The sequence below is a fragment of the Lacerta agilis genome, chromosome 10, assembly GCF_009819535.1.
Source record: "Lacerta agilis isolate rLacAgi1 chromosome 10, rLacAgi1.pri, whole genome shotgun sequence".
NCBI classification, from domain to species: Eukaryota; Metazoa; Chordata; class Lepidosauria; order Squamata; family Lacertidae; genus Lacerta; species Lacerta agilis.
The window spans coordinates 58,711,640-58,735,322 of NC_046321.1; the positions used below are offsets into that span (position 1 = coordinate 58,711,640).

At 42.7% G+C, this 23,683-nt stretch overlaps 2 protein-coding genes across 3 annotated transcripts; both read right to left on the minus strand.

Moving 5' to 3' along the window:
* Nucleotides 1-3,981: 3,981 nt before the first annotated feature.
* LOC117054568 (neuropeptide-like protein C4orf48 homolog) lies at nucleotides 3,982-4,944 on the minus strand. The gene is given in 3 exon segments (XM_033163526.1): nucleotides 3,982-4,080; nucleotides 4,693-4,809; nucleotides 4,918-4,944. Coding segments are annotated over 3 exon segments (243 nt in total).
* On the minus strand, nucleotides 4,812-22,480 carry CRELD2 (cysteine rich with EGF like domains 2). Of its 2 annotated transcripts, none has more exons than XM_033162450.1 (10): nucleotides 22,298-22,480; nucleotides 19,825-19,907; nucleotides 17,354-17,464; nucleotides 13,450-13,541; nucleotides 11,919-12,095; nucleotides 10,128-10,223; nucleotides 8,462-8,545; nucleotides 7,137-7,232; nucleotides 6,571-6,711; nucleotides 4,812-5,091 (listed from the first exon to the last, which is right to left on the minus strand). In XM_033162450.1, exons 1-10 carry the CDS (start codon nucleotides 22,463-22,465, stop codon nucleotides 5,021-5,023), a joined length of 1,119 nt encoding a protein of 372 aa, XP_033018341.1. In that variant the 5' UTR covers nucleotides 22,466-22,480; the 3' UTR covers nucleotides 4,812-5,020. The 2 variants fall into 2 exon arrangements, with proteins under 2 accessions (XP_033018341.1, XP_033018342.1); XM_033162451.1 differs by having other exon boundaries at nucleotides 4,814-5,073.
* Nucleotides 22,481-23,683: the final 1,203 nt, after the last annotated feature.

Sequence of the window (23,683 nt, forward strand, 5' to 3'; positions counted from 1 at the left end):
TCTGGGGTTGCGGCGCTCATCTCGCTTTACTGGTCGAGGAAGCCGGCGTACAGCTTCCGGGTCATGTGGCCAGCATGACAAAGCCGCTTCTGGTGAACCGGAGCAGCGCATGGAAATGCCATTTACGTTCCCACCGGAGTGGTACCTATTTATCTACTTGCACTTTGATGTGCTTTCGGAAAAAAAGTTCCTATCGATGTGCAGTCGGAATCTCCTTTCTTGTAACTTGAATCCACGGTTTCGGGTTTAAATTGTCTTCGTAATATTTGCATACTGGAGGCAGCCACACTCTTTAACAGGCAGCACCGTCACTAATCCTGCACCAGGTACCAGGAGATTGACTCAAGGGTGCTTCAATTTCACAGCTCTTCCTACCACTTTCGAAATTCAAACCTGCAAACTGACTCCCTTCCTCTCATCCACCTGCCCTGCTGAATATTGGTCTCAAACCCCATTCCAGGCATTTAAGTTGTGTCCATACCGGGGCATTCGTGCCCACGCAGGTTGTACAGAGCCAGTTTTTTTCTGCGTGCGCATTTGCCCATACAGAAACACATTTACCTTTGGTTGCCAGTAATGCCAACCCACAGTAGTCAGTGGTGTGTGATGGGATGGTTGTGCATTGCCGTGTGATGTCCCCTGTCCTTTTACCCAACTGGAAAAAGATCCTAGCTGGATCAGACCAAAGGTCTCTCTATCGAAACACCCTGCTTCCATCAGTGACCCTTCTTTGAAGCCAGCAAACAGGGTACCAAGCCTAGGGCCCTCGTATTTACGGGACCGCCTCTCCTGGTATGCCCCGCAGAGGACCTTAAGGTCCATGAATAACCATAGTTTAGAGGTCCCGGGCCCTCCCTAAGGAAGTCAGACCATCCTCCACCAGGGCCAAGACCTTTTCAGTGATCTCTCCGACCTGGTGGAATGCTCAGGGCCCATGAGACTAGGGCCCTACAGGACATAACCTCCTTCCGACGGGCCTGTAAGACAGAGCTATTCCACCTGGCCTTTAATTTGAGCTCAGCTTGATCTTCTATTTCCCTTCTCTTCCCCCTCCCCTTTTTATGAAGATTACCTGCTCTGGGACCCCACAGCTAATTCTCCCCTGGCCTCCTCGCTGGCTCAAGTAGGACTAATTTAGCCAGCTAGCCCTGGTGACTATGTAATGTTTACTAGATGGATTTGCCCCAATTTGATTTTTGAACTTTGAATTTCAATGCTACTCGTGCTTTTATACTGTATTTTATGCTGCTTTTATGTTGCATTACAATTAAGTGTTTTAAATTTGTTGTTAGCCACCCTGAGCCCAGGTTTCTGAACCAGGAAGGGTGGGGTATGTATGTATGTATGTATGTATGTATGTATGTATGTATGTATGTATAAATATTATTATTATTATTATTATTATTATTATTATTATTATTACTATTATCCCTAGTAATCACAGAAGCATACAATTTTAGAGTGGGGACTCCAAGGCTCATCTAATCCAACCCCCTGCAATGCGGGAAGCACAACTAAAGCATCCATGACAGATGGTCATCCAACCGCTGCTTAAAAACCTCTAAGGAAGGAGATTCCACCACCTTCCGAGGGAGCCCACCCCACTGTCGAACAGCAATTCCTGTCAGAAAGTTCTTCCTGACGTCGAGTCGGAATCTCCTTTCTTGTAACAAATCCATTCATTCGGGTCCTACCATCCAGAGCAGGAGAAAACAAGCTTACTCCATCCTTTAGATATTTGAATATTATCTCTCTTCTCAGTATGTGGGCGCGCGCTCCCCCGCCCTCCGTGGGATCGGCGCTGGAGGAACTGGCCCGAGGCCAGGTAAGTTTGGCGACCCCTGCTCTAGAGATTTGAAGGTGGCTATCCTCTCTCTTCTCAGCCTCCACATCATCATCATTAATATTATTACATTGTAGTAACTACATTGCTGGTTTCCCCACAGACTATTCAATTATTGAGTTATGCTAGCAACAGATGAAGGGTGCCCTCTCGTGGCTGAAAGTGTTGAAGTGCTGCACTGCAGTCCATTTAGAAAGATGGGACGGTGCTTTCAGTTTGGGGCAGCTTTTTTCAATTTTCACATGGGGAGTGAGGTTGAAAAAGGCTGTGTAATATGACTAAGCTCGCTACATATAAAAGAGGAATGAATTTCCTAGTTCTACAGAGCCACCCACATCAAATCAACTTATAGGTAAAGGTAAAGGACCCCTGGATGGTTAAGTCTAGTCAAAGGTGACTATGGGGTTGCGGCACTCATCTTGCTTTCAGGCCGAGGGAGTCCGGGTCATGTGGCCAGCATGACTAAACCGCTTCTGGCGCAACGGGACACCGTGACATAAGCCAGAGCACACGGAAACGCCCTTTACCTTCCCGCTGCAGCGGTACCCATTTATCTGCTTGCACTGGTGTGCTTTCAAACTGCTAGGTTGGCAGGAGCTGGGACAGAGCAACGGGAGCTCGCCCTGTTGCGGGGATTCAAACCACCAACCTTCTGATTGGCAAGCCTAAGAGGCTCAGTGATTTAGATCACAGCGCCACCAGCATCCCCTCAAATCTACGTATAGCTATGTCTGTCTCTGCAGCTGAATGCTAGTCTATATTGGTCCTCAAAAGGTGTAGCAGGAAAAAGGATGGCTAGCGCAGTGGGGAGATTCAAGGACAATCAAAGAAACATTTAAACATTTCAATGAAATGTGGATATACAACCAGAAACACTGGCTTTTCTTCTATACTACTCCATGACGTATTGTTGTGAACAGAGATTTTCAACCAATTATGAAAGATCAGAACAAAAAGAATGGCTTCTTTGTGTTGATGAGATTAGCGTTTGCATGTCTCAAATTAGACCTAATATAAAGGAGATTACCTGGCCAAAGCAAGCTCACACTTCTCACTGAGTTTATACTTACGGTACATATATGTAAGAGGCATGTTTACAATTACATTTTCAGAATGATTCATGTTATGTAGTTGCATTGTTTTAGACTTTCTGGATGATCATATTATAAAGTAGCTGTGTTCTCCGTTATAAATCAAGCACGGCCAGGAGTTTTTTTCTTTTTGTTTTCCAATGTATTTATTATCAATTAAAAATCCAGTGTGGCGTGAGCAAATTTTAATTCTGAAAGTGTGGTCCAGAGAAAAGTTTGAGATTAAAACCACTGGAGTCAGGAGTCTTTGCCCTAGGCCATGTGTCACATACCTGGGCATGCTAAACACACAGTTTGATATTAATGCTAGTATGACTTGAGACTCTCTTATTCAGGGCATCTTAGTTATGTAGGCAGGGGCTCAGGTTTATAATTACCATCCCTTGTATATGATACAGCATATTATTATTATTATTATTATTATTATTATTATTATTATTATTATTATTAATATACTGCCCTATACCCGGAGGTCTCAGGGCGGTTCACAAAACAAAAAAAGTTTAAACTTATCGGAATCAATTAATCATATGAGTTTTACTGTTTTGATCAATTAATCTATCTCTAATTTGCTCAAGAGAAAAAACAGTATTTATGAAGCAGCCAGCATTTTTTAAGCCACCATGTTAGATTACATCTTGCATGTGAGAGGGGAAGAAATCCCAGGAATAATGATGTGCTCTCTGTTTTGTTTTTCATTGGGGGGGGGGGATATAAAGTTTAAAAAAACCCAGAGCTTCCCCAAATAAGATTTTAATATTTTTGCAATAAATTATAACTGCGCCCCTTCCAGCTTTTCCCTTTCTTTGGAAAATATCTTAGAGCTCATGATGACATCAACACAGGTGAAGTCAAAGGACAACACAAGCATTCAGAAAGGAGAAACACACCCAAACCCTCCACCTAGTTGCATAAGTGCCCTGAAGCTTGCAGTATTTTACTTTTAAATCTGTCTGCATTAACAGCAGCATTTTAAAAGCTGTCGGCCAACCAGCAGCCACTAGGTGTATCTCCAGTATTCAGTCCAGTGCATTTGCAGTTAAACAGTCACAGAGTTCTCTTCTCCACTTCAAAAAGCAGCGTCTCCGTCCGTGAATCTAAGTTGAATGCCATTTTCTTTCAATCTTGCAAAGCCCTCTGCATGAACTGAACTGAGCCATCTCCTCACCCTTCCCTGGTCCGCCTTTGCACCTCGTTTTGGTCGGGTTAGCAAGTGTCCCTGCACTCTTGGAAATACCTTTTGTCTAGATGGTTACGGAGGATTAAGCGAGTGTTTGCAGGAGCTGGCCTACTGGGCAACGGTAAAATCTGCATTTGTTGCTCTGCCAATTTTAGCCTCGCCCACCTCTGCCATGTGGCTCCAAGAACAGACTTCAGCTCTTGAGAGAAAAAGTTTCCCTACCCCTGCTGTACAGCAAGGCAAAGAAAAGCAATCTTCCTTTGGTGAAGGGTTATGGGGAAAGATGGCTTCTCACTTAAAGACCAGCTGATTTCTACAGGAGAATGACTTGAGGCAGAGGTCAATTCACCTATAAACTAACAATTCCCCCACACCCCCATGCAACAGATGCTAACAGGCAAGGCACACAAAATACAAAGCAGTCAAAATAAATCTTTATTGAATGCCGTGCTTGACATTCAGCTTTCATTTGCAAGAGGGGCCTTTCGCATTAAACAGCATCTTCTTTTGCTGGTTATAGAAAAGACAAGAGCGGGTCATAGAAAATCCATCCAGATCTAAAAGTACTTAAGTTAGTCAATTCGTTTTCTTTTACACAAGGAACAATGTTTTGCAGGGCTTGGCAATAAGTTGTTCATTTTAACCAAATACACCGGGGGGGGGGGGGGGAGAGACGTATCTATCTCCAACAATGTCTACTAAGGTAGTTCAATAGCAGTATAAAAAGTGACAGTTGTTTATGTTTCACAAAGAAATGCAGTTGAAAGGGCAAATCCATCATGAAGTTCCAGAGAAAATCGTACTGGTGACCTGAGGTTATTTAATACCATTTACATCTCAGGTAGCAGCTGTTCGGTCCAATAACTTAAAGGTTTGATACCAATGTCTGTCGTCTCGGAATGTAGATCATAACTCCTCATGGGCATCTGACGAAGATACATTTGCGGGGGTCTCCTCTTCTGTCAAAAGTAATGCATCTTTGTTAAAACGAAACCCCTATACAGTTAACATTATTTGTAAGAGGCAGGAACCAGACAGAGGGCCTTCTCGGTAGTGGTGCCTGCCCTGCAGAATGCCCTCCTGTCAGATGTCAAGGAAATAGACAACTATCAGACTTTCAGAAGACATCTGAAGGCAGCCCTGTATCGGGAGGTTTTTAATGTGTGATGTTTTATTGTGGTTTTATAATTTGCTAGAAGCTGCCCAGGGTGGCTGGGGCAACCCTCAGCTGGGGGCTCCCCTTCAAGTTCACAGGATACCACTCCAGAAGGTCTCTTCCAACTGGGGAGGGGGGCTTCTGCTGAAAGGGGGAGCTGAAAAGACTGTGCAGGTAAGAAACACAGCATGCACACCCCCTAAATCTGGCCCATTCCTTTTTTTAAAAGAAGGCAACCAAATTTCCTTGGTTTTTTAAGCAGCGCCAAGAATTTGACCCTGCTGAGAATCTACAAGGGGATTGCCATTCAATTTGACAATGTTTTAGACCATGAAGACCAACCATTAATGGCTTTTCAAATCAGATGTAAAGAAAAGAAGTATATGGGGAGTGATTTGTTAGTCCCCAAAAGGAAAACGAGTGATGTCCTAACCAAAGGATGGCAACTAAAATTGATGGAATATGCACAGCTTGCAGACTTAACATAGAATAAGAGAGCAAGAAGAATAAGAGAGCAAGAAGATTGGAAAATGTTTATTGAATATATGGGTGAAAATTGTGTACTGTTTAGGGAAGTTTTTGGATGTCTGATCATGTTTTTAATATTCTGTTGGGAGCCGCCCAGATGTGCGGGGTAGAAATAATAAATTATTATTACTACTACTCTTTGGAAAATGTTGGAAGCATTAAGATAAATTCAACAGTGTAAATAAGTTTTGATGGATGTAACAATGGAATACTGAATGGTTTAGTTTAAGCAAAATACGCAGGGATTTATGATATGTAAAATGAACCATGGAAAGAGAAGGGAAGTCATTGATATTTTAAGGTTGTTTAAATGAGTATTCTAAAATGTGAAACAGAAAAACTTAATTAAAATATTATACAAAAAAAAGTGTATGGGGAGGACTTATTTGCTATATTTTTTTATCCTAATTCCTTCAAGGAGCTCAGGGCAAGTGTGCGTGATGCAACCCAACACATTTTATTCTTAAACACCCCCTCCACCAGTGAAGGTGGTTGGATTAACTGGTCCAAGGTCACTCAGTGAGATTCATGGCTGGGTGAAGACCTAGAAGTTAGCTTTTCCAATCCTAGTCCACGACATCACACTGGACTAATGATGCAAAATGTGCTTGGGAATCAAAATGAGAAAGGATAGATCTGGTTGGAGAACGGCGACTGAAAATCCAAGGGAGGCTGAGACACTTATGCAGCAGCAGTTGTGCAATTAACATTGGATTTGCTACATTCCCCTACCAACTACCCGCAAAACGTTCGGTAACAAACAGCCACTGACCTCCTTTTACCGTTGCAACGCAAGAGCCATCTTCATCTTGAAAACCCTCGGAACAGACACATTTGTAACCCCCTGCAGTATTAACGCAGTCTTCGTTTTCTCTTACACACACCTTTTCAGACGAGGTACATTCATCTACATCTATTTTAAAAAGGGAAAGAGTATCGCGAAAAGTTTAATTCGGTGTAAATGTTCTAATACAAACGTTCCATTTCTTTAACTTTATTTGCTCATGTATACGAGCAGCGACAAAGATTACGCAGAATATAAACCGAAGCAATTTCCACGCCGGTAATCACTGAAGCACAGCCAGCTGTTGTTTATTGGTATCAATAAACACACATACAAACACAAAGAAATATGAGTATTTGTGTTTTGCAGGCCTAGTTTGAATTGTAGGAATTAAAAAATCAAGCATATAGAATCTGCTTAAAATGACTTATGAAATTCACCTCCCTGGAAATCACACATTCTTGCCTTTTCGATGGCAGTTAAATACTTTTGTTTTTGTTCTCCCAGGCTTTTAGAGTTGTGTCTTGACTTTCATACAAAAGTAGAAATCTAACCTGTGCAATTTTCATCTTTCATTTCATAGCCAGGTACGCAGTTTTTACATTTGCTGGTCCCTTCTCCTGTGCATCCCAAGCAGCTCCGATCGCATGCTGAAACATAAAATGGAACGTCTTTAAATTGCTGTAAACTAAGGTGGAAACTTGCTTAGAGAACAAACTGAAGCTAATTTTTGCCGGACCCACCTACTGCGTTTAACCTACACTGTGCTGCTTTGCGTACGGAATCCTTTAACTTATTTTTATAAGTTTATAAACCCGTTTAAGCTTGTTTTGAATGCTATGAATATATTGTTGCAAAGGGATTGCGAAGGACAGTAAGAAATCTAACCAATAAGCAACAAATTAGGCAAGCAGTAACATTACTTGGAAGACAACAACGGCTACACTCAGGCTTGAGGCAAAGCTACGCAAGCCCTAGAAAGAACAATACCCATGCGAATGCTCTTATATCCAGATTTTTGGAGTTTAACCTTTCGGCTTTCTGTTAACACTGCTAGCCAACTAAATATACATGAAGTTAGAAGCAACAACGTTACAAAAACCTTTCTGCTAATTTTCCAAGACAACAGTCATCAATGGAAAAATTGTCACAATTAAACTAATATATTTAACTCCTTGCTTCCCTTTTGAGATCTCATTATCTTCTATCCTGCCCTGTTCATATCATTATCCCCTATTTGGGTGCCTTTTCCTTTCTCTCAAAATTATTTACTAAGGATCGCTTTCTAGCTGCATTCTTTCCCTCTCCCTGGTGATGGCAATATCCATGAAGACACATTCTGACCGCTCTGGAGGTGGGTCAAGGGAACCCCCAGAGCAGCATGCGGGGCAAGAAGAGAGGGGAAATGGTTCTGCCTGGCAAGTGGAAATGTGGGTGCTATCACTTTAGTGTGGCATCAAATTCTATCTGCAGAAATTAAATGTGAGAAGTGTTGCTACATAATTACTTTACTAGGGTTCCTGCAATTGCAGGGACACCTCCTGGAGCCACAGAATCACAGCATAGTGTATCCATGTAGCTCACGTGTTATATTTCTCTGTGCAGTTTTCTACTTGGGGACAAACACTAAGATTCACGATTTTGGGTGGCGGTGGGGAAGCCAAAGCAAGCATCCCATTTGAGATGCACCAAACCCAGAAAGTATATACATCTGTTTATGCCAAAGGAAGCGAAACAAGCTCTCTATCTCCACACGTGAAATTAAACATAAAGATCTATCAATGGTTTTCACGCAACAAATCTGACATTTGTTTCAGCTCTTATATACTCAAGCCTGCTGCAAGTTAAGGTTAAATATATAGATATATGGAAAGGAAACCTTTGCAGGAGAAAGAGCCCTCTGTGTTTAAGCAGAATTGGTCCGTGCTGCACGGAGACTCTTCTACGGCACATTCATCCACATCTGCAAAGGTGAACATAAATTTGGAAAGTTAGCGTTCCCATATGAACAGAATGCTTCAAAGGGGTTGGGGGGGGGAATGTCTGGTTCCAAAGAGATCTGTTCATGAACAGAAAGCGCTTATTATGCATTTAGGGGAGGGCTGCTGATTCTTTCCCACTTCAGCCTCATCAAATTGTTTGGAGACTGTGACTTGCACAGGCTAGAAAGGAATGCAGGAAATCAGAGGATGAGTAAGAGGAAAACCACGAGCTTCTTACCCTCGCACGTGACCCATTCCAACCCCTACAATGGCATGCATTGCTTCACGAAAAATGTATCTTTTAAAGTCACGAGTTGGTAGAGCACTACTATTAATCTCAGGGTCGAGACCCATGTTGGGCAAAAGACTCCTGCATTGCAGGGGGGTGGATTTGATGACCCTGGGCATGGGGGCTTCCAACACTGCAATTCTATGATAAACCCGTTTTCCAAATGGCTTTGGATTGATGTGATTTTCCTTTCCGTTCCATCTGCCAAATTCTGTGGAGCCAAAAATTCCTCACTCGGATCCAAACCAAGCTTCACAAAGGAGACTGGTAGTAGCAAGGCGTGGTTTAGCTTTTTCGTTTGTTGACTTTGCACTTGCTTTCTGTTTTTGTTATGCAGTTAAGTGGGGGTTGCGCTATTTAACCGTACCCTTACCCTTGCATTTATACTATGCCATTCTTGGTGAACGGCTGATCGTTATTTGAATTTGTCGATAGATTTTTTTTCCCCCAACTGCTTTTGATTGGAAATGCTGTATTTTGGCATTCGACGGAGAGGTGGCAGGAACAGCCTTGAAATGATTCAATTAAACAAAAGGCACATCAGGAATCAACAGTCTTCTGTCATCTTCTCCTTCATATGTAACAAAATCAGGAGGGTCCACCAATAATTTAGTGGGCCAACTAGTTAAAAAGCAAACTGAAACCAAAAGCTGTAAGCCTGGATCAGAGAAGTCCTCCCAGCTCCAAACTTGTTTAGATAAAAACAGTGTTCTGCAACCCAGCAGCTGATTCTATGTAAATGGATCTCTGCTTGAGAAAAGGCCCTTTACTTTCTCTTCTACATGGGTGCCGATTCTCTTCTTCTTTTTCTCTTTTATTTATGTCTCACCATATTTAGTGCATGTATAATTACAGTCGTACCTTGGAAGCCGAACGGAAGCCATCCCGGAAGTCTGTTCAACTTCCAAAACGTTCTGAAACCGAGGTGTGGCTTCCAAGTGGCTGCAGGAAGCTCCTGCAGCCAATGAGAAGCCGCAGAAGCCACGCCGAATGTTCGGATTCCAAAAGAACATTTGCAAACCGGAACATACTCACTTCTGGGTTTGCGGCATTCGGGAACCAAAACGTTCGAGTGCCAAGGCGTTCGGCTTCCAAGGTACGACTGTATGTACTTTTTAACTTTCAGTTAAGATGCCGGGGGGGGGGGGGAAGAGAAATGGCACAAAAACAAGTATCTACATGTGTATGATTATAAACATGTTATATATTATATATTAGGTCTTAGGGTCTTCTCTAAACTGAACACTTCAGTTTCTATTGGATGTCTTACTAACCCACACAGGCGTCTTCATTTCTGGTCCAACCTTCTTTACATTCCTTACAGTCTGTGTTTGTTGCCCCACTGCACGTTTTACACGAATCATGACAAGCTGTGAAGACAGAGAAAGACTCAAGACTTCATTTCAGATCCTGGCGAGCACATTTAAAACTGAATCTAGGTTTACGTTTTATAATTAAACTGATTCTAGGGTTACTTCAGAGGCGTTGATAACGCAAATAATTGCATGAGAATTGGCTCGTGAAATGTTTGCACATCCTGGCATATTATTTAATTAACGCGGTAAAATGAGAACGTTACAAAGTTACATAAAGCACTACCTTATAAAAGCAGTGGAACAAGTAGTGAGCATGCAAACTGAAAAAGGCTATCAGGTTATCACCCAAATAATGACTCCACTGTTTTTGGGTTCTGATCAACAAGACACGCAGGACGGGTTTCTTCTTCCACTTTAGCAAAACAGGTTGGCTTTGACGGAACAAAGTGAGATTATGCCTACAATCCTATTCTCACTTACTTGAATTCAACAAGGCTTACTTCTGAGTAGACAATTATAGGACTGTGCTTGCTCTTTCTTATGAATTTATTTATTTGGTTTTTCAAATTAAAATTTTACAATCACAAACATACAACATAAAGACAAGATTCCAAGGAATCACCTGGACTTCCCTCCTCCCCTTTGTGGGTCCTATTCTTAATCATTTCCTCTTGCATCTTTTATAATAATCCAAATCGTTTGCATCTCCACTGCAGTAGAACCTCTATTTATGTCCCGCTCTACTTAGGCCCATTCCAAGTCGCGACTGCAGCAAACCTGGAAGTAAACACCGGATTTGCTGCGATTCGCACCTGTGCAGAAGCGGCTGCCACCGTCTGCACATGCGGAGAAGCAGGCTGCCTCCGAAAGCGCCTGTGCACATGTGGTCGTGAGTAGAGGTTTACCTGTATTCACCACAAAACTACAAGTGTTATTCCAATCCCGCTAATGATTTTAGCTGTTTACAATGGTTTTTCAGATAGATTATAAATTTCCCCCATTCCTTATTAAAATTTTGGCCTTCCTGATTTCTGATTCTTCCAGTCATTCTTGTCACTTTGGCAGTCCATAGCTGTCAACATTTCCCTTTTTTTGCAGGAAATTCCCATTTTATAGCATTGGGAAACAGCAGGGAGGGTTGACAGCTATGTAAATAGCAGTGGGGAATAACAGGGAGGGTTGACAACATAGTCCATCAACTTGATCTGCCATTCTTCTCTCCTAGGGACCTTATCTTCTTTCCATGGACTGTGCTAGCTAATTTGGGATGCGGATCGGGAGCAGTCAGTGAGGAGAGAGGTGGTGCCACTTACTGGGGACGGTGCTGTGAAGACACATCAGTGGGAGAGAGCTAGACTAACAGTTGTGCCTGGCTAGCAACAACCTCCCTTGCCAGCTTGCCCTTCCTTCTGCTAGTAAGCAGCAGTGGCTCCAGCAGTATGGCACCGACCCTCCTCATGGACCACTCCTGGATTGAAATATAGAAAGTTCAGAAATATTTAGCGACAATTTAACCGTAAAAGGCACTACCTGAAATACTGCAAGCAATTGGGCATGCCCACGGTTCCGTGTTATATCTAACGGGACTTCTGACTTTTCTTTTCCCATGCCAGCTCACAAACAGCTTCTCGCACAACAAAGCAAAATGTTCCTGGAGAAACTCCAGTCCCAAGTCCCCTTTGTTGTGCGGAAGCAATTACGGTTCTCCGGACCGTTATAAAGGCTTTAAATGTAAGCATGTAGGCATACCTGTACAAACAGAATGTGTGTCGTTTCGGTGAGAGTTGTAGTAGCCGTCAGAGCAGTCCAAACAAAATTCTCCTTGGTATTCCCTTTTACAGCGGCAGGATCCATCGCCCCCTCGGGTGCCGTCTCCAGCACAGTTGCCATTTCCGTGGCAAGGTCTTTCTGATCCCCCGCGGCAAGCTTAAATTAACACAAAAACAGCAAGTTTAAGAATTTCACGTAAACGAAGCCCAACAATATTTTCTCCCACTGCCACTTCTCTCACTGCAGCCTCTTGATCAACATTCACAAGCCTCTTCACAAAAAGCTTTTCCCCTTTGCTTCTAACTAAAGCTGTGCTGAAAATATTCTGTCCCTACTTTGGAAGGCCCATTTGCAAGTTGCCCCCCCAAAATGGGTGGTGAGCTGCTTAGGAGGAGCACCACAGCAACCAGAAGAAGAAGAAGAAGAAGAAGAAGAAGAAGAAGAAGAAGAATCTAAAATGGCAGGAGGGATGAAAAGCCTCTGCAGCTAACACTACTACAGTGAGCCCTCTGTGGCCTGAACATGTTGTGATTTTTCTCCCACCCCCTCCCAAAATGCCTTGCTTTTTTGCCTCTCCAAACCCCTCTGAACGGTGCCAAACTTTCTGTGGATCTTTCAGCTCAGCTCAACATTTTCAACGAATTGTGCCCTTATGCAGACTCCCCTAGCAATTAACAGCCTATGCCACAATACACCGTATATACTTGAGTATAAGCCGACCCACCTAATTTTACCACAAAAAACTGGGAAAACTTATTATTGACTCGAGTATAAGCCTAGGGTGGGAAATGCGGCAAAGGCGGAGGAGGAGGAAGGAGCAACCCTCACTCGAGTATAAGCCGAGGGGGGCTTTTTTAGCATTAAAAATGTGCTGAAAAAGTCAGCTTATACACGAGTATATATGGTAACTTGTTGGTTTTTGAGATGCCACATTCTCTATGAACTGTCTTGCTACTGACCCAACAAAGGCCCCCAGTAGCCCATCCACTCCTGTGAGCCAATAACCCAAAGCACATGTTTGTCATACACAACATTTCCACACTTCTAAACTGGCTGTAACCGCTCCCTCCTCGGCAACAGCCCCCCCCCCCCGTTGTAGCCATTTTTTGCTTTCCCTTTTATATCAGTATCACCGAGACTGAAAAAATAAAATGGCCTACTAGGCACCTTCCCTATGTTTGCTGGTAGAACCGCAGCTCACAGAAGCATCTTTCTTCTTCTACCATCACATCTCCAGACATAGCTGTAGGAACTCAGGAAACTGCTTTATACCAAGTCAGACCGTTGGTCCATCTAGCTCAGTACTGCCTGCACTGACCAGCATCTGCTCTCCTGTGTTTCGGGCAGGGAGGGTCTCCCAGCCTTACCTGGAGATGCCGGCTATTGAACCTGAGACCTTCTATTGTATTTTGAATCGCACTAATCAATGATAGTCAAAGGCTGGAACTAAATTAAAGCTTCTGTGTATGATTAAAGATACTCCAGTATTTTATTATTGTCGTTTAATTACCAACACAGTCTGGACCATGTGTTCCAGCAGGACAGCAAACTTCTATTGTTTCTATACAAAGCCACTTAAACAAATCAGGGGATTTCTTCTTCCTGTAAATACAAACAAAACAAAAATGTATTTCTTGAACAGAAGGTAAGAGTTCTGTTCACATCCAATTGTATGAGTCAAACATTATTATCATTGGTCTGAACTGACTGAAATCAACGTTCTAGAGAATGCCAATTAAAACTGTCATGGAGAGTTTAGATGGGGAAGCAGGTACAGTGTGCAATAAATTTGCATAGCCAGCAAAATTAGATTGTCCGTTATGATCTGGTACTTTTTCACCTGGTAGCATCTTTCATGATAAGAAACTTGGCTCCCAAGTTTATAGTGGAGGTCGAGAGACACCAACTGGTGTCACAATAGAAATACGAGAGGTTTCCCTGTCCCTCTTGGTGTTTAGAACCGGCCTGCCCAGGGTGGAGAGGGCAACTAAGGGTGTCTGCAAAAACAAAACAAAAAACCAGACAGACACCTTTTAAGACAGAGGTACCTAACCATTGGGTTGGCCATTGTAGAATTGCAAATCCAACACACAAACATATATAGTCCAAACATAGCTAGGCAAGTAAGACACACACTACAGGTAGGAAAACACTCAGCCAGAGAGCAAACCTCCTCATTCCCCTGCTATGGGGAGAAAAGCCCTTCTAAAACTGAGCCCTGTTCTCTGCAGGAGAAGTGGTACTTTTCAAGATAAGAGGAGGCACTGGATTTTGGAAGAGTGTGGTGAAAATGGTTTCATGGGCTGGGGTCAGCCTGCAGCTTTATCGCCTCAACCTTCAGCATTTGCAACCTTCAATTTGATACATCAGCCGCCAAACAGTCTGGCGTGTTTTCAAATAAAAACAAAAATCCTGTGATGGAAGGAGAGAGTTAAAAGTGGCAGCCTGCTTTGGTCAGCTTTGTCTCACTTACGTCCAATACACTACTGGTTTTGCCCGAGCCGTCAGAGGTTCCAAGACGCTATGTTAAGTTCACCACTATTGCAAATATTCCTAGGGTGGCATTCCTATGTAGCACTGGGTATTTTGCCAATGTGAACAGTCATCTTTACCCCCAGGGTGCAGTTTGTCTGAGGGAGAAGGGCTCAGGACACAGCATCCGCTTCGCAAGCAGAAATTCCCAGGTTCAAGCTCTGGCATCTTAAGAGAGGGCTAGGAATATCCCCTGACTTAAATCCTGGAGATCTGCTGCTGGCCAGTGTAGATCAAGGGTGTGGAAACTTTTTTGGCTTCGTGGGCCAAATCCTGATCATTGAGCCAAATTCCATGGCCAGAACCTCATCATTGGGCCAGATTTCACAGGTCAGATCCTCATCATTGGGCCAAATTTCACAGGTGGCTGGGGTTGCCAGATTCAGGAAGTGGTTGGTATTGAACTCATCAGTTGATGAGAGGTGCTTAAATCCTGCTTGGTTGGCTGAGTGCCAATTCCCTGTGAAGAGCTACAGTGAATAATAGTAGTTAAGTGAATTCTAGTATCAAAGTGAACAGTAATGATTCACACCTTTGCAAAAAGAGAAGGGAAAGAAAAGATTAAGCATTTTGGGGTGTATCTGACTAAATCACACCTGAGAAAACACTGATTAAAATAAACGGATTTCAGTGGGTCTACTCTTAGTATGACTCAGCTGGATACAACCCTCTGTGCAAGTCTCATTTTATGTTTCATGTTTGTGGGTTAAGAAATAGTCACAAATAGCCTCCCTCGTGACATTAAATTCATATGGCTACAGTTATCTTGCAGTGATGAATGGACAGAAGTAAGGATCTCTCTCTTACTCCTATAAAGGATGCCTTGAACATTTTGAGATGTGTCTGGCTTGTCCTTAAATGTAACAAAGCTTTTAAAAAAATAAAATAAAAATCTGCCAAATGCTGTGCTTGCGGCTGATCATTCATTTGTAGGAATGCTATGTTATCAAAGAACAATAACTGCAAGTTAATATAACTTCATCATCAAAAATGGCCAGGTGGACAGGGTATAAATAAATAATAATAATTATTATTAGCCATTGGTTACCATTATAAGCACACAATTTTCTAGATTTATTGCTTAAATAACATTCACAACACACTCTAGCATATGAAAGAATGCGTGTGCAACACCCAAACTGTATTAAGCACAGTCAGACTACCTCCCTGTTCTGAACCAACACTACTTTATTTATTTATTTTAATTTATTTATTTGGTTTTTCACCTTAACATTTTACAAAGATATATCAAACATAAATTATAAAAACCAGATTCCAAGGAATCTCTTGGACTTCCATCCTCCCCTTTGTGGGTCCTATTATCAATCAATTCCTCCCGCATCATTTATGATAATCTGGACATAAAGGAAGAGGTAAAGGGTTTGGATTATCATAAAAGATGAACCAAAACTACTTTATGATTATGTGTGCTTTTCAGAAATTCCTTACTGACTCATCAACCCATTGAGTTCAAAAGAACCAAGTTGAATTCTAACTTGAATCCTAAGGACCCACCACAAAATTGTTAAGCAGGTATGCGTTTTATAAAAGTCTCTGAACAAAATGTTAAATTGTGCAGGTTTAACTGAAGGTAGAATGCCGGTTTGTAGTCTTTAAAGCTAAGTGATGCTATAAAAGGAGGAACAACTTGCCCTTCTGATTCCTGGTAGAGCTGTCAGGGCTGGTAGTTAGATAAACTATCTTCTTTAGTGGCAAATGGAGCAGATGGGATCCAGAATTATTAAGAACCTTATGGAATCCTACAAAGTAATGCTCTAGAATGTTATCATGTGCATTACAGCAGCACTAATAGGCAACATTAATGGTAACCTAAAGGTTACTAGACAAGCCCATACCATGCTTTCACAAGATACTCAAGCGTGAGGTTCTTCTTGCAAGTTACTAAGCTATCTCAACAGAGACTGGCAACCATCAACGTTGGCCATGCAAAAGCTCAGACTGGTTCACTTGTTATGGATGCAGCAACTTGACACAACAAGCCATCTGCTTTACATGCTTCCCCTAACTCCCAGATTGATAAATCAATAAAGAAATGTAGCTCAGAATGGTTTCCCCACTTACTTCAATTTGCACTTCTCTAATGTCACCAGTTGTGACCCACCTGTTTGGCTCGATGTCTGCAGAATAAAACCCTGATCTGCTTGTGCTTTAGCTAAGGTGGAAAAACAAGAGCACCAAGCCCATTAGGACCTCAACTAGTGTGCACGATTTCGAAAGTGCTTTTAAGTATTTTGAAATCATCACTGTGAGAGAAAACAAACCCTGATGCAATACCAAGCCTTGCATATACTTAGGACTAGCAGCCTTGGCCCAGTATACCTGAAGGAGAGTCTCCACCCCCATTGTTCAACCTGGACACTGAGGTCCAGCTCCTTCTGGCAGTTTCCTCACTGCAAGAAGTGAGGTTGCAGGGAACCAGGCAGAGGGCCTTCTCGGTGGTGGCACTCACCCTGTGGAAAGCCCCCCCATCAGATGTCAAGAAAATAAACAACTATCTGACTTTTAGAAGACGTCTGAAGGCAGCCCTGTTTAGGAAAGTTTTTAATGTTTGATGTTCTATTGAGCTTTTAATTCTGTTGGGAGCCACCCAGAGTGGCTGGGGAAACCCAGCCAGATGGGTGGGGTATTATTATTGTTAATAATAATAATAATAAATATTATAGCGAATCTGGTAAAATAAGTAGTTACTAAGCTAACAATATATAAGAAGCTGGTTTTATCAAGACACAGGTTGAAAATTTGTGAATAATGCATTTAAGATTGCTTTCCAGGAAGTTTATATCCAGTCTTTAATTTACACCTCTCTTGAATCCAATCCTGAATGTAACACAACAAAAAATATTGCCTTTTTTCTTTCTTACCATTTGAACCACCAGGTTTCTATATGTTCTTCATGCTCTTCTACCATGTTGTTGCATTCAAAGTTACTACTGTCACAGAGGTTCTCTATTATTTCCACAAGACGAATTTCACTGCATGGGGAAAAAAACAACAATTTATTTTGCTGAGTTCTAATTTGGCACTAACTTAACAAATGAAAACACATTTCTATAAAAAAGGGGTCAAGAATATTAGAGCCACTATTCGTTTCTGTTATTCCATCGGCTGTAAACATTCCAAAATTAAAGTCCAACTTTTGCTCAGGGTAGAAGTGATACATTTAACCAAAGTTGTCTTATGATACCTTACTGGTGCAGAACAGCAAAGCAATCCGTTACTACTCAGACTCAAACTATCTGATTTTTAGAAGACACCTGAAGGCAGCCCTGTTTAGGGAAGTTTTTAATGTTTTATCTTTTATTACTGTTTGTTTATTTATTTATTTATTTATTTATTTATTTTTCTGTTGGGGGCCACCCAGAGTGGCTGGGGAAGCCCAGCCAGATGGGCAGGGTATAAATAGCAAATTATTATTATTATTATTATTATTATTATTATTATTAATCTGAAGCATTTTTTGTGCAGCATTTGCAATCATCAGGAAGCTCAAAATACACCCAGCAAGGTCAAGAGCAAAGAAAGCTGTGCCTTTACAGGTTTAATTATAGAATACTTAATTGTGAAATATACTTAGCAAATGCCAAAGGGAGAGATAAGCATTCATATCAGAGTATGTGTTGAAAGAGAACCTGGAAACTCTCAAACAAGGAGCTTCTGAATCCTTGCAATGACGCTTCAGGAAGCCTGAGGCTACGCAAGAGTAAGCCCATGTTCTCCCTTCTTTTCCTGCCCCACTGCTGCTCCCAACTACATCCCCTCTGGCCTGGATCAAACACTTTGAAGCAACTTGTATTTCCCCTGCAAAGAAACTGTGCTCGGGGCCCACAGCAGGGATGCAGAACCTGTGATCCACTGAATGTTGTTGGGCTGTAACTGTTCATCCCCGATTGTTGACCATCCTGGCTACGACTTTGGGGAGTCTGGAAGGTCACAAGCATCCCACCTCTGCTATAAAGGTTCCTTTCTCTCCTTCGTCCCTGCCTTAGTGTTGGTCCACAGAACTGCAACTACACTGAACCACTGCCTTTGAACAACAGCCGAAGCAATCTAAGCTGTGTTCCAGGAATTCAGTGGATTTGTGTAGAAAGTCAAAGCAGGAAGACTGTTCTCTATGTTTGTGTAGTCCTCCCCTTCAGTTCTCCCATTCCTGGTTTGCTCTATCTAGTTTGCTGTGATATCCGAATTAGGAAAACTATGGTTAGCATTAACCAAGATATTCTTGGGTTGGGGCAATTGGCTAAAATGTTTTAGACAGTTCTAATTTTGGGACCCAGGTGGCACTGTGGGTTATACCACAGACTAGGGCTTGCTGATCAGAAGGTCGGTGGTTCAAATCCCTGCCATGGGGTGAGCTCCCATTGCTCAGTCCCAGCTCCTGCCCACCTAGCAGTTCGAAAGCACGTCAAAGTGCAAGTAGATAAATAGGGATCGCTCCAGCAGGAAGGTAAACAGCGTTTCCGTGCGCTGCTCTGGTTTGCCAGAATTGGCTTTGTCATGCTGGCCACATGACCCGGAAGCTCTCTGTGGACAAACGCCGGCTCCCTCAGCCTACAGAGCGAGATGAGCGCCGCAACCCCAGAGTCGGACACGACTGGACCTGATGGTCAGGGGCCCCTTTACCTTTTTAATTTTGGTTCCTCTGTTTTGTTTTTGTTGGGTTGATGTTAGTTAAATGTTTAGTTGGAGCTGGCAGTTATTTAAATTTGGGTATAACTGTAAACTGTTTATTATTGTTATTGTTATTATTGGTTTCTATTTATTTATTTGTTTGTTTGTTGCTCATATAGGATATTTTGTTCTTAACGTTTGATGCTTGTTGTGTTTTTATATATGTTGTAAGCCTTCAAAACAATGTTCTGCAACGTTTGGACACAATTCGGTTGTTCTTGTTGTTTTGCCCATTTCAGATGTTATGGCAAAGTATGGTTAGAGATAGCCAAAAAGGAGAAAATGCACAGAAGCAGGGAGGAGGGGGAATGTCAGTGGAGATGTATGCTGAAATTAGGCCAGAGACTTTTTTCAACACCTAAGACATTTGTGCGATTATGACCTAGTAACAGCAGGGTACCAATATGTTCAAAACTAAGATTATGGAGAAGACAGGAGTGCCTGACATGCGCTGGTCTGTGGGGTCACAAAGAGACGGACACAACTAAACAACAACAAGATTATGGAGCTTGACTAAAGTATCAAATGTGTCACAATGCGACATTCTTACAATATCAGCATGCTAACTTTGCTCTCAGAAAAATGTCCCCTGCTGACATAGACTATTTCATCCGGTCCAGACAAGGATATGAACTCATTGAAAAGAAAGATACACATACCATACCTGGACTCATACTTTGACAGGGTCTTTTCTTCCCAAGCTGTATTGCCACCTCCAAAGTTCTTTTTTGCAGTGTCAGTTAGACCCTGAAAAACAGAGTATTTTGAGACTATCTCATTTGCTAGAGCAATTGCAAAACCAGACATACTTTGGATTAGTATGTGATCACCATAACAGTGTTTTTAAAAAACTAAACATACCACCTAAGACTCTCAGAGACCAGTGAATTCCTTCAAAACTGGATGCCCTTAAGAAGCTCCACACAGTGGGCAGTACAGTGGGCGGCTGATAAGATACCCTTTTCTGAAACTCCAGGGCACTGCTGCCAGACAGTATAGACAATACTAAGCTAGATAAACCAGTGGTCTGGATCATTACAAGGCAGCATCCTATGGCTTTTTTATTGGTGTTTTAGAACCTAGTAATAAATAATAATAATAATTTTATTATTTATACCCCTATGACATGATAGGCAATGCTGAAAACGCAGAGGGCAACTGAAATTATCCAGGGGGACGGAGGAAACAGCCCTGAGAGGAAAGGTGGAAGCAATGTGGGACCTTCTTAATTTGGGGAAAAGGTGAGATCAAGGGAGATTTTTATTAAGTGTGTTCTTCACTAGAGTCTTCCTCCCCGCCCCCTTTTTAAAAAATTGATTAATCTGCTTGCACTTTTGGAAACAGCCAGGAATTACTAATGAAAACGACTGAACAGCAAGAGCTCATTTATTCCCTGTTATTATTCTACCTGGCTGGAAGGTACGCTAAGGAGTAAGGAAACTACAATGCTATTGTTGATCCTTCACCAGGTTTTGTTCACACATTATTAGATTTTGTACACACTTGCAGCAAAACCCTCTAATTTCATTGACCTGGAGCTTTTTTATTTTTAAAGGAAACCCACCAAATTGTTGAGCTTTTTCGGGGCAGTGTTTTGAAATGTTTCCACTGCTGTTTCCACAAGCATCAGAGTTTTCCCTGACCTCACCTTTCCCCCAAATTAAGAAGTCTCACATTGCTTCAACCTTTCCTTGCAAGGATGCTTCCTCTGTCCCTCTAGATCAGCCTTTCTCAATCTTGGGTCCCCAGATGTTTTTGGCCTACAACTCCCATCATCCCTAGGTAGCAGGACCAGTGGTCAGGGATGATGGGAATTGTAGTCTCAAAACATCTGGGGACCCAAGGTTGAGAATGGCTGCCCTAGATCATTTCAGTTGCCCTCAGAGTTTTCAGGATTGCCTACCATATCCTACCTTTCCGTACCCAAACCAAGGGTCTACATACGTATCTAAATACATACATACACAGACACAATGCTGGTTATTCTTTTTCCCCCCTTTAGAATTCGGCTTGGATCTACATACTTATCTACATACATACACACACACACAGATATGATGCTGATTATTCTCCCCGCCCCTTTTTAGAATTCAGCTTTGATCCGCATAAATATCTACATAAAGACACGATGCCACTTAAAGAGAAGAAGGGAAGTCACTGGCTATTTTAAAGTTTGTAAAATGCTTACTTGAAATTGTAAAATTGTAACTGTTTAGGGAAGTTTTTAATGCTTGAAGTTTTATTCTGTTTTTAATGTTCTGTTGAAAGCCGCCCAGAGTGGCTGAGGAAACCCAGCCAGATGGGTGGGGTAGGAATAACAAATTATATTATTATTATTAAATAAAAGCTTTTATTAAAAAATTAAAATGTCAAGGTAGGGGGGAAAGGGAGGCTAGAGGTAGGAAGATGGGGTAAGAGAAAGGGGGAGAGAAGGCACGCCAAAGAGGCGGCCCTTCACCTGTCACAACTGAATCTGAATTAAGATGTAGAGGGACAGGGCCAGATTTAGGTTTGATGAGACCCTAAGCTACTGAGAGCAATGGGGACCTTTATATGTCCAGCTGTCCTTTGTCAACAACAAATTGTCGCTGTTTTTTGTGTGTGCTGAATATATGCTATATGGTAATTTATGGACGTAATAGCCATTTGCACATAACAAAATATGTATTTTATTAAAGTAATTGTTGAACTGAAATACAATTAAGAAGAAGTATATAATAATAATTAAGCTCTAACTGTATGTAGGTTTTATTTTGTTTTTTATCTTATATTTTGGAAATGTACATCCAGTTCCCCCCCCCCCCAAGAGAATGGGGCCCTAAGCTATAGACATAGCTGTCAACTTTTCCCTTTTCTTGAGAGGAATCCTATTCGGAATAAGGGAATTTCCCTTTTTAAAAAAGGAAAAAAGTTGACAGCTATTGGCTATAGATACGTATGTTGGTTTTATTTTATTTGTTTTTATCTTGTATTTTGGAAATGTAAACCCAGTGTTTTTTTCCTTTAATTTTTTGCCCCCCCCCCAAGAGAGTGGGGCCCTAAGCTATAGATTGTTTAATTTATACGTAAATCCGGCGATGTTGAAGGGGGGGAAAGGAGGAGGCTGAGGACGGAGCCGCGGCGCCGGCATCCCTCACCTGGCTGAAGCGCTCCGTGATTCCGCGGCAGGTGTCGCAGGCCTGACGGACCCGGTGCTCCTTCTCCCCCGCCGCCGCGAGGGCGAGGAAAAGGAAGGCCCCGAGGGCGCCGCTGAGCCACCTCGGCGGAGCTCCTCCGCGCGCCTCTCCCGACGGAAGGCGCCCCATAGCCGCCCGCGAGCCTCCTCCCCTCGCCCGCGCCAGCGGGACACGCGCGTCTTACGGGGGGCAACCGGCATCCCGCGCCTCGGGCCCGGCCAATCCCGACGCGCGCGCAGACGCTACCTCGCGCCCGGCGACGTGGTCCAATCGGCGCCCGCCACGCTCCGAGAGGCGTAAGGAGAAAGCCCCACGTGTAGAAGACGAGGCGGGAGGGAAGCGGGGGAGGCGGGGATGAAAGGGAAAACGCACGGGCCGGGCCGTAGAGTTAAAAATATCAAGACGAGCGCGTGACTTGGATATTCTGGGTTCCTTTGTCAGGCACCCCCCAAACTCGGCCCTCCAACTGCTTTAGGTCTACAATTCCCACCATCCCTGACCACTGATCCTCTTGGCTAGGGATGATGGGAGTTGTAGTCCCAAAACAGCTGGAGGGCCGAGTTTGGGGGTTCCTGCTTTAGATCCCTTCCCCCCCCATCGGGGATTTTTCTTGGGGTGGGGGGGGGCGAGTGGGTGAGATTCAGCCCTAGAAAACGAAACGGAATTTCGAGCTTGGTTGGGCAGCGGTATGTCTAACCACCAAAATATAAGAAATAGGTGTAAAGAGAGCGTTTGTGTTAGTAAATTAGTTATTTTTACTATTATTATTTAGTCTTATTATTAATATTTATTATTAATTATTAATGTCTATTATTAATTTAATTTGTTTTAATTAAACGCTAAGGGAAAAGCACACGGTGCGCCCAAGCCTTCTAACCTCTACTTAGCAGTTGATTTGCGATGATTTGCCAGGGGACGCAGGAAGCAAGCTGTCTAAACTGACCTTCTCCAGCATCTGGCTCTATCGCCATCCTATTAGATTACTGCATTGCAGGGGGTTGGACTGGATGGCCCTCCGGGTACCCCATGCAACACTTACAATCCTGTGAGTTATCATGGCGGGCATAAACATGTTTGTTTTTTGTTAAAGAGGTTAACGTCTCCATAGCCTGGGTAGCTCAGTGCGTTAGAGTGCGATGCTGATAATGCCAAGACCAAGTGCTGCCATACGTCCTGGAAATCGCCTCCGAAAATGACCTGAAAAAGCTCCAAAAGCCCCAAATTCTTCCGGCTTTTAGTAAAAAGAAAAAAAGGAAGAAAAAAAAGCTCAAGAGCTTTGGATCCCTTAGAATAATTTTTTAAAAAGCTCCACAACTTTCAGGTTGTGAAAACTGTCCCCCTATGGGA

Bases quoted from the DNA above. Each gene is read 5' to 3' on its own strand.
- CRELD2 (XM_033162450.1), bottom strand. From the start codon at position 22,465: ATGGGGCGCCTTCCGTCGGGAGAGGCGCGCGGAGGAGCTCCGCCGAGG. The intron at 10,224-11,918 runs GTATGCCTACAT...CTGTCTTCACAG, and splicing joins CACACATTCTGTTTGTACAG to CTTGTCATGATTCGTGTAAA. The intron at 6,712-7,136 runs GTTAGATTTCTA...TTTTTAAAATAG, and splicing joins GAAAGATGAAAATTGCACAG to ATGTAGATGAATGTACCTCG.